The sequence below is a fragment of the Brassica oleracea genome, chromosome C3 (genome assembly GCF_000695525.1).
Source record: "Brassica oleracea var. oleracea cultivar TO1000 chromosome C3, BOL, whole genome shotgun sequence".
Taxonomy (NCBI): Eukaryota; Viridiplantae; Streptophyta; class Magnoliopsida; order Brassicales; family Brassicaceae; genus Brassica; species Brassica oleracea.
The window spans coordinates 19,486,350-19,498,813 of record NC_027750.1 but is presented as its reverse complement, the minus strand read 5'-3'; the positions used below and the strand labels follow the sequence as shown (position 1 = coordinate 19,498,813).

General features: G+C 34.8%; 4 protein-coding genes across 6 annotated transcripts; 1 reads left to right on the top strand and 3 right to left on the bottom strand.

The window, feature by feature from the left end:
* Positions 1-1,141: 1,141 nt before the first annotated feature.
* LOC106334141 (F-box/kelch-repeat protein At4g38940-like) lies at positions 1,142-2,762 on the bottom strand. Its single transcript, XM_013772477.1, has 2 exons — positions 2,702-2,762; positions 1,142-2,262 (listed from the first exon to the last, which is right to left on the bottom strand). The coding sequence occupies exon 2, from the start codon at positions 2,225-2,227 to the stop codon at positions 1,142-1,144; it is 1,086 nt and encodes a 361-aa protein (XP_013627931.1). The 5' UTR covers positions 2,228-2,262; positions 2,702-2,762.
* A 1,920-nt stretch (positions 2,763-4,682) lies between these two features.
* On the bottom strand, positions 4,683-6,529 carry LOC106329509 (F-box/kelch-repeat protein At4g38940-like). 3 transcript variants are annotated; one of them, XM_013768184.1, is made up of 2 exons: positions 6,445-6,529; positions 4,683-5,953 (listed from the first exon to the last, which is right to left on the bottom strand). In XM_013768184.1, exon 2 carries the CDS (start codon positions 5,912-5,914, stop codon positions 4,811-4,813), a length of 1,104 nt encoding a protein of 367 aa, XP_013623638.1. In that variant the 5' UTR covers positions 5,915-5,953; positions 6,445-6,529; the 3' UTR covers positions 4,683-4,810. The 3 variants fall into 3 exon arrangements, with proteins under 3 accessions (XP_013623638.1, XP_013623639.1, XP_013623641.1); XM_013768185.1 differs by having other exon boundaries at positions 4,683-5,923; positions 6,445-6,515; XM_013768187.1 differs by lacking the exon at positions 6,445-6,529 and adding an exon at positions 6,001-6,423 and having other exon boundaries at positions 4,683-5,923.
* A 3,276-nt stretch (positions 6,530-9,805) lies between these two features.
* On the bottom strand, positions 9,806-11,005 carry LOC106333751 (F-box/kelch-repeat protein At4g38940-like). The gene is made up of 2 exons (XM_013772164.1): positions 10,913-11,005; positions 9,806-10,282 (listed from the first exon to the last, which is right to left on the bottom strand). The coding sequence occupies exon 2, from the start codon at positions 10,243-10,245 to the stop codon at positions 9,847-9,849; it is 399 nt and encodes a 132-aa protein (XP_013627618.1). The 5' UTR covers positions 10,246-10,282; positions 10,913-11,005; the 3' UTR covers positions 9,806-9,846.
* A 582-nt stretch (positions 11,006-11,587) lies between these two features.
* Positions 11,588-12,244, top strand: LOC106331945 (classical arabinogalactan protein 10). Its single transcript, XM_013770387.1, has one exon. The coding sequence runs from the start codon at positions 11,655-11,657 to the stop codon at positions 12,048-12,050; it is 396 nt and encodes a 131-aa protein (XP_013625841.1). The 5' UTR covers positions 11,588-11,654; the 3' UTR covers positions 12,051-12,244.
* The last annotated feature ends 220 nt before the right edge of the window (positions 12,245-12,464 follow it).

The following is a 12,464-nucleotide window of genomic DNA, read 5'->3' as shown; positions in this document are numbered from 1 at the left end:
GTAGAATCATATCATGATCAAGTTATATATGGGTAAGAACACATTGCACAGAATCCATATCAGTTGACCTTTTATCATTCCAAGTTAAACTCCATCCCAAATTTTATATATATTAGAGAAAGTCACTGTATTATTAATTCTCCCCCTCTAGTATCACAAAATGAGTATAACAGTTTCATCGAAGGATTTTTCATGAAAGATTCCATGACGGCCCAGAGAAAGAAAAATGGTGATTAAGATGTTTATGAAAAGGTATAACTGCAAGGAAGACACAGAAAGTGAAAGATATTATAGCTAAAAATTGATTTTTTTTGTTCAGACCAAGATTGCACATCTGTAAATAATATAATTAGATCGATTTATCACTAAACCAAAAGAACCGATTTATATGTCAGTTTGTACTTAAGATTGGAGACGATAATTATTTCAAAGCTAACTAAAAAAAACAAAAATCGGTTGTAAATTAAATTAGTTTTTTCATAAAAACTTGAACAAACAAGATAAAAGACTATTTGATCATATCTGAAGTTTAATTAACTTTTATTCATGTAGCTTGCTTTCTTGAACATTATTTTCAAATATGAAAATTCAGAAACATGCATACAAATAATTAAAGTTCATTCATCATAGTAAAACAATAGCAAATTTTTATTTACCTATCATTGTATATTTGTGTAACCGGTTCATTGTATATTTAAGATATATTTATATATAATGAAATCAAAAAAATTAAAATTTAATTTCAAATTACAGAAAAGCCCGGGCGTACCATCCCTCTAGTAATGGTAGGTGTAGGTTTGTTTAAGGTTTTTATTTCATCTCAAACTCCATTTCTTTAACTCATCTCTATTAAATACTTGCATCATAGTTGAACATGGGAACCAAACATAAATGTCTAGTAAAATTTAACCTGTGAAGAGGAGGGAAACTTCGTTTCTAAGGTAATTAATTATTCAAGAATAAAACATAGCAAATTTAACAGACCATAGCCCAAAGTTTTAAACGACAACATAAAACAACACACACTCGAGGTTTTGTCTTAACATAAACGATGTTAGCAAACTTACGACCACACGAGATGACATTTAGGATAATTTAAAATACGAAGGGATCTAAATAGAGATATTATTATTATGCTGCATCAGACGGTAACAGAAACAAATTTGACCATGTCAAACATCCCATCCTCAATCACGACATCACACGACTCCTTCTGACCCCAAATCTCTCCTCCTTGGCGCCTTTCCAAAGCAATCTCTGCACAGAAAATGACCTCTTTGCCGTCATGGTTTTTATGAAAGAAGAGAGCCAGCTTCTTCTCGCCATAGCTCACCGCATGGGACCAAACTGAGTGGGCAGTCTCCACGGCCAAAAAATCTTTCAAACCGTTGACAACACTCCAACACCTCTGCTTTGGATCATACGCCTTCAACTCCATCCCGGAACAATCGTGATAGTACAAGACATCGTCAACCACACACGCACCCACCCATTCCTCAGAATTCAACACCTCGTCCATCAATTCCCATTTCCTTTCCTCTGGTTCATAAACAAAAAAGTTTCTGTTGCTGTAATCTTTCAGGTAAATTTTACCCTCCATCACCATAGAATCAGACCAAAAGGGACCAAGACCTACATGCATGTCTTCCTTTACCAACTTACACTCCCATGATTGTGTTTCTGTGTCAAACACCGCGACTGCATTCTTCCACGCTTCCCGCGACCCACTTTCATCCGGCAAAAAGGAACCACCAATCAGGTAAACCTTCCTGTCGATGACATTAGCAACTTTATTAGTCATGAGCTGAGGAATGTTAGAGATGGACTGAGACGTGTGAGAGGTGCAGTCAATGCTGAGCGCATCGCGATCGTTAAACCCGTACACCTTCGAACCAACCGAGACATAGCTTCCACGGGAAGACATGTGATGAAGTGTACGTGATCCGACGATGACCAAGCGGTTACTGCATTTGAGTTTCCTGTGGAGAATGTAGAAACTGAAATTATCACGAGTTTGGGGGTTGCGGAGGACGGCATAGATGCGGTGTTGGGTGATGCCTAGGAAGGATCGCCTCTTGTAGAGCGTAGGAGAGGCAATGAGTTTCCTGAAACTCTTGGAAACGAGGGAGAGAGTCGGGTAATGGCTTCTGGGCACACGAGCTACGATGTCAATGATGACGTCATCTGGAAGCGACGGAGTCAGAGACTGCTCCATGTTTTCAGACATGTGAAAGCTGTGGTTGAGTGAATCAGGAAATCAACCTGAACAAAAAAAAAAAGGAAATATGTTATTGGCTAGCCTAAACACACAAAAGAGAGCTAGCTGATTCTAAGTTCAGACATCATTTCAAGTTCAGATATTTCAAACTCAGACAATTCAAGCAAGTTCAGACATTCCACCTTCAGACATATCATATCAAGCAAGAATCACAAAGAGAAGAGGAAAGAGTAAATAGCTAAGAAGCTGACTTGAAGACCACAAACCATGCAAGTAATGGGTGAATAGGGTTTACAGCATACAGACAAAAGTTTCAATTTTTATGTAATTATTGGTCATGAAATGTATGCAGGAGGAAAAACCATAACCACCCAAAAAGTTACACTCAGATTTCAACAACAAGATAAAAGAAACCAATCGAACTAAACAGAAAAGGAGGATGGAGAGTGAGAGAAAGAAAAATTTCAGATTTTGAGTACAAGCCTGCAAGTAACTTAGGGTTTACGTAAGACACTCTCAAGACCCAAAGAGACGACGAGTTGCATGAGAGAGGAAGCAGAGAATGGAAAACTCTTTATAGGGATTGAAAAGTCGCTTTATTTGTGAATTATAATAAAATAAATTTTATTATGGGATTAGGGTCCATAATAACCCAAAAAGGAAAAAATAATGGACAGGTAACTAAAATTCCTTTAATGGGAAACATTTTAATCTCACTACTCCTTAATAATCTTACTATTTATACCATTTGTTTCTTCTCATGACCTATTCTTTTCTTTGTAATATAATTGACATCTCACCTATTATCTATATTAAACTAAAAAATTAAACTTCAAATTAAATATTCATACAACAATTCAACAAGGATTCCACTATCTTAACATTCTCCCCCCTTCGCCATAATTCTCCTCACCCACCATTCTACATTTGGCAATTTTGAATCTCCATTTAAAGGTAATTTTTTGTCATTTTCATGAAATTTTCTTATTAATAGATTATATATTTGATATGGGTAATGTAAAAAATCAAAATTCTGTTATGAAACCGGAGTTTTTGAAAGCAAATATAAAATAATATTTAAGGATGATTTGGTTTATTTTATACAATTTTGAAACATACAAAAAACATTACACTGGTGTTAGAAAATATGTTAGTTGTTTAACACGTTCATTGTCGTGTAAAAAGATTAAATCGAAGCTATATTTAAAAATTTTAGGTACTGTTAAAACAATTATAGTACGACTAAAGCAAAAATATGTATTATTAAAATTACTGGTACAACAACAATAAGTTTTTTTTTTGTAACTTACAACAACAATAAGTTCTATAGTAGGGCAACTAAAGAATACTAAGACGATTTGTATTATTGTGGTTGAAATACACAAATAGCAGAACCCAATTGACCTTTATATGGCTAAGGAATCCCTTGGAATCGTTAAGTAGTGTTCATGCTGAATCAATAACCCTCCACGAATTGAACGAGAGGAGTAGGGAGGGAGATAATTCCTTAAACACGTTCAAATGGAAAAATGAAAATCAACAACGGATGTTCTCTATATTTTTTTGAGATTATTTTTGTACAACTTACTTTTTTTCTTTAATATAACAAGCGATCAATTGATTGGTAATTTAAGATATACTAGGTAGTTGGCCTTCACAACTACACGAGTATGAAATTTTAATAAAGAGATTTGTTATTTTAAAAGAGATTAAGAGACTTTGTTATTTTAAAATATGAATAATATTTTATGAAGAAAAATATTCAACTAAGAGGGGTGATGTAATACCATATTTTGTATTCTAATTTTAATTTTAATTTTCTTTTGAATCTTGTAATAATTTCTATAAGTTAATTCTTTGACTTAATAGACTGGCTAATTTTAAATCTAGAAGTTGTTCATAAAAATGTCTACTAAAAAAACTTATTTTATTATGATATATATTTCAAATGCATTTAGATAATTTGTAATCATTTAAGTGGCTCCATTCTCTTCGATCCTTCTCAAGTCCATGTAAAGCAAAGCACATCCTTGATTTTCTTTGGTAAAAGATCCGTAAGTGTCTCGTCATATTTGATTAGTATGTGAAATTCTAAAAAAGACGAACATTTTCAATCAACAGAAACAATATATAAACATATATGTTTCGAGCAATGGTGTGTCTCAAGCCAATGTTGAAAAAAAAAAAGGTGTTTGTGTGTGTGTGTTTTTAAGGTTTTCATTTCATCCGAAACTCCTATGTTCCCTTTTCTTTGATTCATCTCCCTTAAAGGCTTGCATCATAGTTTTAACATGGGTACCAACCAAACATTAGCGAATCTTACATTTAGTTTGCATCATAAGTTAGAGCATGAACCAAACATATATGTCTCGTCAAATCTGATAACATGTAAAATTCTAAAACTGACTACATTTCGAAATATACATTAAACCAGTGATGAGGCCGTGACGATGCAAACTTCGTGTCTAAGGAAACGATTCAAGATTAAAACATAGCAAATTTAACTGAACACAGCACAAGTCTTACAACCACACGAGATGGCATTTAGGATAAGTAAAATACGAAGGGACCTAAACAGAGTTTTATGCTGCATCAAACGGTAACAGCTACACATTTCACCACGTCAAACAGCCCACCATCCTCGATGACAACATCACACGACTCCATCTTACCCCAAACCTCTCCACCTTGGCGCCTTTCCAAAGCAATCTCCGCGCAACAAATGACCTGCTTGCCGTCATGTTTTTCAGGAAAGAAGAGAGCCAGCTTCTTCTCGCCGCACTTCACCGCATTGGACCACTTTGACTGGGCACACTCGGACGCCAAAAACTCTTCCAAACCGCTGACAACACTCCAGCGGCTCTGCTTCGGATCATACGCCCTTAACGCCTTCTCTGAACAATCGTGATAGTAGAGGAGATCATCAACCACACACGCACTCACCCAGTCCTTAGAGTTCAACACCTCGTCCATCAGTTCCCATTTCTTCTCCTTTGGTTCGTAAACAAAAGAATTACCATTCCTGTGACCTTTCATGCAAATCTTATCCTCCATCACCACCGCATCAGACCAAAGAGCACCAACCCACATGTCTTCTTTTATCATCACCGGCTCCCACACTTGCGTTTCTGCATCAAGCACCATCACTGTTTTACTCCACGACATCCCACCATCAAAAGTGAAACGGGAATCACCGATCAGGTAAACCTTCCCGTCGATGACATTAGCAACTTTACTAGGCATGGGAGTCGCCGAGAAGCGCTGAGGCATGTCAGGGATGGGCTGCACCGTGTGGGAGGCACAGTGAATGCAGAGGGCATCAACATCGTTGAACACGTACACCTTCGAACCCACCGAGACAAAGCTTCCACGGGAAGACACGGGAGGGAGCGATCGGACGATGACCAAGCGGTTTCTAGAGTTGAGTTTCCGGTGTAGGATGTAGAAACGGCAGTCACCCGTGTTGCGGTTGCGGAGAAGAGCGTAGAGACGGTGTTGGGTGATGCCTAGCTGAGATCGCCTCTTGTAGAGCTTAGGCGAGTCAATGAGTTTCCTGAACTTCTTGGAGATGAGGGAGAGTGTCGGGTAGTGGCTTCTGGGCACACGAGCTACGATGTCAAGGGTGACGTCGTCTGGAAGTGACGGAATCAGAGGAGACACTGACAGCTCCAAGAATTGCTCCATGTTTTCAGACATCTGAAACAGCTGTGGTTGAGTGAATCAGAGGAAAACGACCTAAACAAAAAGGAAACATGTTAGAGAAAAGAGAAAAGAGTGCTCACTTGTTCCAAGTTCAGATAATTCCACTTTCAGACATTCTAAGTTCAGACATATCATCTCAAGCAAGAATCGCAAAAGAGTAAAATTGCTGAGAATACGGCAGGGGGAATCGCTAGGACGCTGATTCCAAGTCAAGACAGAACTATTATTAAGCAGACCGAAACAGTAAATAGCTAAGAAGCTGATTCCAAGACCACAAACCCCCCGCAAGTAATGGGTAAAAATTAGGGTTTATAGCATACAGTACAAAAGTTTCAATTTTTATGTAAGTATTGGTCATGAAATGTATTCAGGACTTACTTCGGACCATTTTTCATTCAAATTTCAACCATAACCACTCAAAAAGTTACACTCAGATTTCAACAACGAAGAGGAGAAACCAAATCGAACAAGATAGAAAAGGAAGATGGAGAAAGAGAAAGTTGATTTGATATTTTGAAACAAACCTGCGAGTTGCTAGAAGCAACTTAGGGAGGGTTTCGCACAGACACTCTCGAGAGCGAAAAGGACGAAGAGTTGTAAGAGAAGCATGGAGGAGGATAGACTTGTCTTTAGAGGTTTATGTGGAAAAGCTAAAACGTCGACGTTTATTTGTGGCCCATAATAAACTATGTATTAATACAAGCTCCATAGCCCAATACCATCATAGTTAGCCCGTTAAATATATGGGTTTCACAAATACCAAGTCACAATTTTTCTTGAATGTTTGAAGGGAATCATTCACCAAGTCAAGAAACCAGCATAAAAGCTAATCTTCTTCATTTATCGGGGGAACATATTATTAGTGTACAGTTACTTTTAATATACGCGAAGAATGATGCCTAATGGATGCAAATATTGTTGCAAGTTTGGTTAGATGAGGTTAAATACACGAAGAGCATAATCCCAATCGACCTATGTGACTAAGGAATCACTTGGACTCGTTGAGTAATGTTGCAACATTATTTTCTCAGTACATCAAGCGATCAATCGGTTGGATATATAAGATAGAGCATGAAATATTTTTAAAACAATTTTAGTATATTATTAATTGGATAAAATTAAAATATTAAAATCATGAGTTAGATGCTTCTTGCTCTCTTTTTTAACTAATCTCTTGGTACGCTTTATTTTTTTTTGTAGCGGCCCATGTTTCGTTTTTAAGGTACTACTAGATCAAGATCTGCGCGATAAACATTATATATAAAAATTCGCGATAAACATTATATATAAAAATTATTTTATGTATTATATGTTCTTACATATTATGAAATAATAAATATATATTGAATAATTAAAAGTCAGTAACTATTACATATATAATTAAATTGGTGCGAACGTATAAATCAATTTTATTAATCCAAACAATTTTTTTTTTAAAAATTTGATAGGATATGTAATTAAATTTAAATGATATTAACATACATAGTATATTTTTAATATTAATGTCTATTAAATGATGCTTTCTACTCATATGTTTTTTTGATCATGTGTATTTTTAATAGCAAAAACTTTAAATTACTAATAACATTGTGGGATTAATAATTTTAGTAATTGATAATTTAAAAAAATAATAAATGACATTAATAATGAATTTATGGTTAGTTTAATAAAAAACTTATTATCTAATTAGATGGACCAGTCTCTAATAATTCTAAGAATCATCCTAATGATGACACGTGGCTACAAAAATAAGTTGTAATGTTTCATAAATAATATATAGGAGATCTTCTATTTTAGGGCTTTTTATTTTTAGAACTAAGTAAAGAATATGTTTGATATCGCACGCAAAATTGTTTTATAAAAATAAATATATCATATTTTGTAAAATAATCTTTTATAAACTGTTTAGAATTTCTTTTGAGCTGATATATATGTTACAAATTATTTTGCATGCAACTATATTCTATTATTGATAATACTAAAAACTATATTTCTTTATTGATAATACTAAAAAATATATTATGTCAATGCCAAATAAGACAAATTTCTTATTATCCATTAGCTAAGTTAATAATAAATATGCTACAATTTATAGTTCTATATAAGAATGTCTATTTTTTGTTTTGAGAAATTTCTCACGTCACAAACTTAAATTGTATGCCTTAATATTTCCTCATATAATACTTAAAACAATAAGAATGTATGTTTGTTTAACACTTTTTAATTATAATTAAAATAGAAATATGTTACTATCAATTAGGATAGTTTAACTAAGTTATTCTGAAATGTCTAATATAATTTAATATAGTTTAAAATAATTAAAACATGCAAACACATTTAAATTTGGGCAATTCTCCTAAATACACAATACCAAAATGTTTTATTTAATAGGTAAAATGACACTAATACTCTAGATATATATATAAAAAATAAATAATTTTTTTTATAGTTTTAGATTATATGTTTTCAAATTGAAATTTTTTTATAAATTTTTCTTTTTTCGAATTTTTTTTGAATTTTTTTTTGAAATTTTTTATTTATTTTTTTTCTTCAAATTTTCTTTTTGTAATTCGAAATTTTTTTGAAACTATTTTTATAATTTTTATTTTCAAATTTTTAATATTTATTTTTTATTTTATAAAATTTTAAACTTCAATCACAAATCTCCAACCCTTAACTCTAAACCTTAGGAGTTGGATTAGTTAACCCTAAAGGTATAAATGTATATTTACCTCTTTAATGAAACATTTTGGTAATTTTGATCATTATAGTATATATTTGTGACAAAACTTTTTTAGTGTTATCCTAGGGTATTTCTTTTTAAATTTTATCATTTACTAAATTTATAAATAATTCATAAAGTTAAGAGATCGTATTTGATAACATATTCATGATTTGTTTGAAACCATGTAAAAAACGTAGTTATAGTTAGGAGTGAATCTTACAAATAAAAATGATAAGTTATATTCTGAAACGTAGATTTGTGTTAGTTTGGTAGTATAAATCATATTTTTATGAAAATTAATTTGGGAAAAGTCGGTTGGTTTAAAGCATTTTCAACTCCACTGCAAAAAAAACTACAAAATGGAGTAAAAAATGCAGTCATGAGAGTAATGTCTTTTTTATTTGTTTATGACTGCATTTTGTATTTTATTTTGCAGTTTTTTTTTGCACCGGGGTTGGAGATGCTCTAAATTGTGGAAGTTATTTTAGATTTCTTAAAAATGTTGTACGTAGAAATAAACAAATAAAAAAAAATACATTCACATATCATTTTCAGAAAAAGAGGAAAGGATACAAAAATACGTGGCTCCATTCTCTTCGATCCTTCTCAAGTCCATGTAAAGCAAAACACATCCTTGGTTTTCTTTAGTAAAAGATCATAAGTGTCTCCTTATATTTGTTTAATATGTAAAATTCTAAAAGAGAGACATCTTCCATCAAAAACAGCATCGGCCCTGAGAATTTAGGGGCCCTAAACCATTTAGTAAAAATTTAAAAAATTTGGGGGTCTAAATTATTTTTTTTTAAATTTGGGGACCTATTTACATATAAAATTTTTCGAAAAGTTTGGAGATCTAAAGCGAATGTTTCGTTAGGCTTTGCCCAGGACCGGCGCTGATCAAAAGATACGATATATTTGTATATTTCGTCATAATTGTTTAAGGTTTTCATGTTCATCGCAAACTCCTAGCTATGTTTCCTTTTATTTGATTCATCTCTATCGAAGGCTTGCATCACAGTCAGAACATGACTACATTTCGCATTATACGTTTAAACCGGTGATGAGGCAGTGATTATGCAAACTTCAAGTCTAAGGAAACAATTCAAGAATAAAACATAGCAAATTTAACAGAACATGCATAACAGAAGTTTTTAGTCGACACTAACGATGTTAACAAACTTACAACCACACGAAATGGCATTTAGGATAAATGAAAATACGAAAGACCTAAATAGAGTTCATGCTGCATCAAACCGTAACAGCTACGCATTTCACGGGAAGACACGGGAGGGAGCGATGGGACGATGACCAAGCGGTTTCTAGAGTTGAGTTTCCGGTGGAGGATGTAGAAACGGCAGTCACCCGTGTCGCGGTTGCGGAGAAGAGCGTAGACACGGTGTTGGGTGATGCCTAGCTGAGATCGCCTCTTGTAGAGCTTAGGCGAGGCAATGAGTTTCCTGAACTTCTTGGAGACGAGGGAGAGTGTCGGGTAGTGGCTTCTAGGCACACGAGCCACGATATCAACGGTGACGTCGTCTGGAAGTGACGGAATCAGGGGAGACACTGACAGCTCCAAGAACTGCTCCATGTTTTCAGACATCTAGAACAGCTGTGATTGAGTGAATCAGGAAATCAACCTGAACAAAAAAAGAAACATGTTATTGGTTAGCCTAAAAGAGAAAAGAGTGTTCGCTGCTACCAAATTCGGACATTCCAAGTTCAGAGACATTCAAGCTCAGAGATTTCAAGTTCAGACATTTTTCATGTTAAGTTCTTTTAAGTTCAGACATTTCAAGTTCATTCATCTTCAAGCTCAGAATTTCAAACGTAGACATCTTCAAACTCAGACATTCCAAGTTCACACATTGCAAGTTCTTTCAAGCTCAGACATTTCAAGTTCAGACATCCTAAGTTCAGATATATCATCTCAAGCAAGAAGACGAAAGAGTAAATCACCAAGAAGACGAAAGAGTAAATCGCTAGGAAGCTGATACCAAGACCACACACGACAAAACAAGTAATGGGCAAGATTAGGGTTTTACTCATAAACTAAGCAGACAGACAAAAGTTTCAATTTTTATCTAATTATTTGTCATGAAATGTACGCATGACTTACTTCGGACCAATTTATCTCACAAATTTCAACAATAACCACCCAAAAAAATTACACTCAGATTTCAACAACAAGAAGGAGAAACCAATCGAACAAGATATAATAAGAGAAGAACAGAGAAAGGTATAAGAGGGTTTGAGATTTTGCGGAAAACCTGCAAGCAACGAGAACGAACTTCGGGAGGGTGTCCTTCTCGCACAGAGAGCAAAAGGGACGAAGGGTTGAAGGAGAAGATGCATGGACGAGAGACTCGAGTGGGAGTGGTTTATGTTAAAAAGCGTTTACTTGTGGCCCATAATAAATTGCATATTAATACGAGGCCCATAGCCCAATAGCATCTTAGTCGCAGCTTTTCTTGAATATTAATTGAAGGGAGTCTCGTCACCAAGAACTAAGAATCAATTTCTAATGTAATAAAAAAAAAAAAAAAGACCAAATGGGCGTCGAATTATAATAAGATACTTTCTCCGTTTCATATTATAAGTAGTTTTAGAAAAATGTTTTTGTTTCAAAATGTAAATAGTTTTCGTATTTCTAGGTAATTTTTACATTTATTGAATACAATGTGACCAATCAAATTAAATATATATTTTTTTATTAGTTAAATTATATCTAATCTATTTATTATAAAATATTTTTTAAAAACATAATAATTTTTTTAATTTTCGTGTTTTTAACCAAAACTAATTATATTATTAAACGGATGGAGTAACACTTTTGGACTTAGGTTTACAAATTACACGCGTTTTCGTGTAATTTCGAGGAAACAACACATGTCTCTCTATCTCTCTCACGTAACTCTCCAGTTTCCACTATATAAAGCCTCTTCGTCTCCTCCCTTCTGGAAACAGCCTTTTTCTCTCTCCTTCTTGTCTTAAATCTCAAAGTACGAAACTATGGCCTCAAAGTCCATCGTCGTTTTCCTCCTCCTCGCTCTCATAGTTTCCTCCGCCATAGCTCAGGCTCCGGGACCATCTCCGACAAGGTCTCCTCTTCCAGCCACTCCTCCAATTTCTCAGCCTCCGAGAACCGCCGCACCAACTCCCTCACGCGCCACCACTCCTCCGCCTTCCGTCACTCCCACGGCAGCTCCTACTTCTCCTCCGGCTGGCTCACCGACACCGACCTCAACCGTCGCTTCACCGCCGGCTCCTCCGACCTCGCTTACACCCGATGGAGCTCCTGACGCAAATTCCCCTACTGGCCCGAGTGGATCTACTCCTAACGACGCCGCTGCACTCTCCGCCGGATCTTTCTTAGGATTCCTATTCGTGGCCGCTTTGTTGGTTTAATTTGGTGTTTAGATTATGTATTAATAATTCGAGAGTTTAGCGATGGACGGTAGATATTCGATCTGTGGTGGTTTTTAATAGTTTGTTTAGAGATTTATTTGTGGTTTTATGATGATCTCTAATACCTTTAAACACCTTATGTTATATCGTTTGTTATTATTACTCATGGTTTAGTTAACACATTTATCTGCTTTTGATTATTGCATCCTGATTTGAATGTGTGATATACTGAATTCCAAAGTGGTGGGTTTTTTTTTGAACTTAATCAAAAAGTGATTAGTGGTTTACTCATTGTTGAAAAAGGTGATTAGTAGTGATGACTATGAGGTCAGCAACGTGTGCGTGTTTAGACACGTGTCGTACTGTCTGAAAACGGTGAATTCGTCGTTTATCGGTAGTGGCAATAACAGCTGG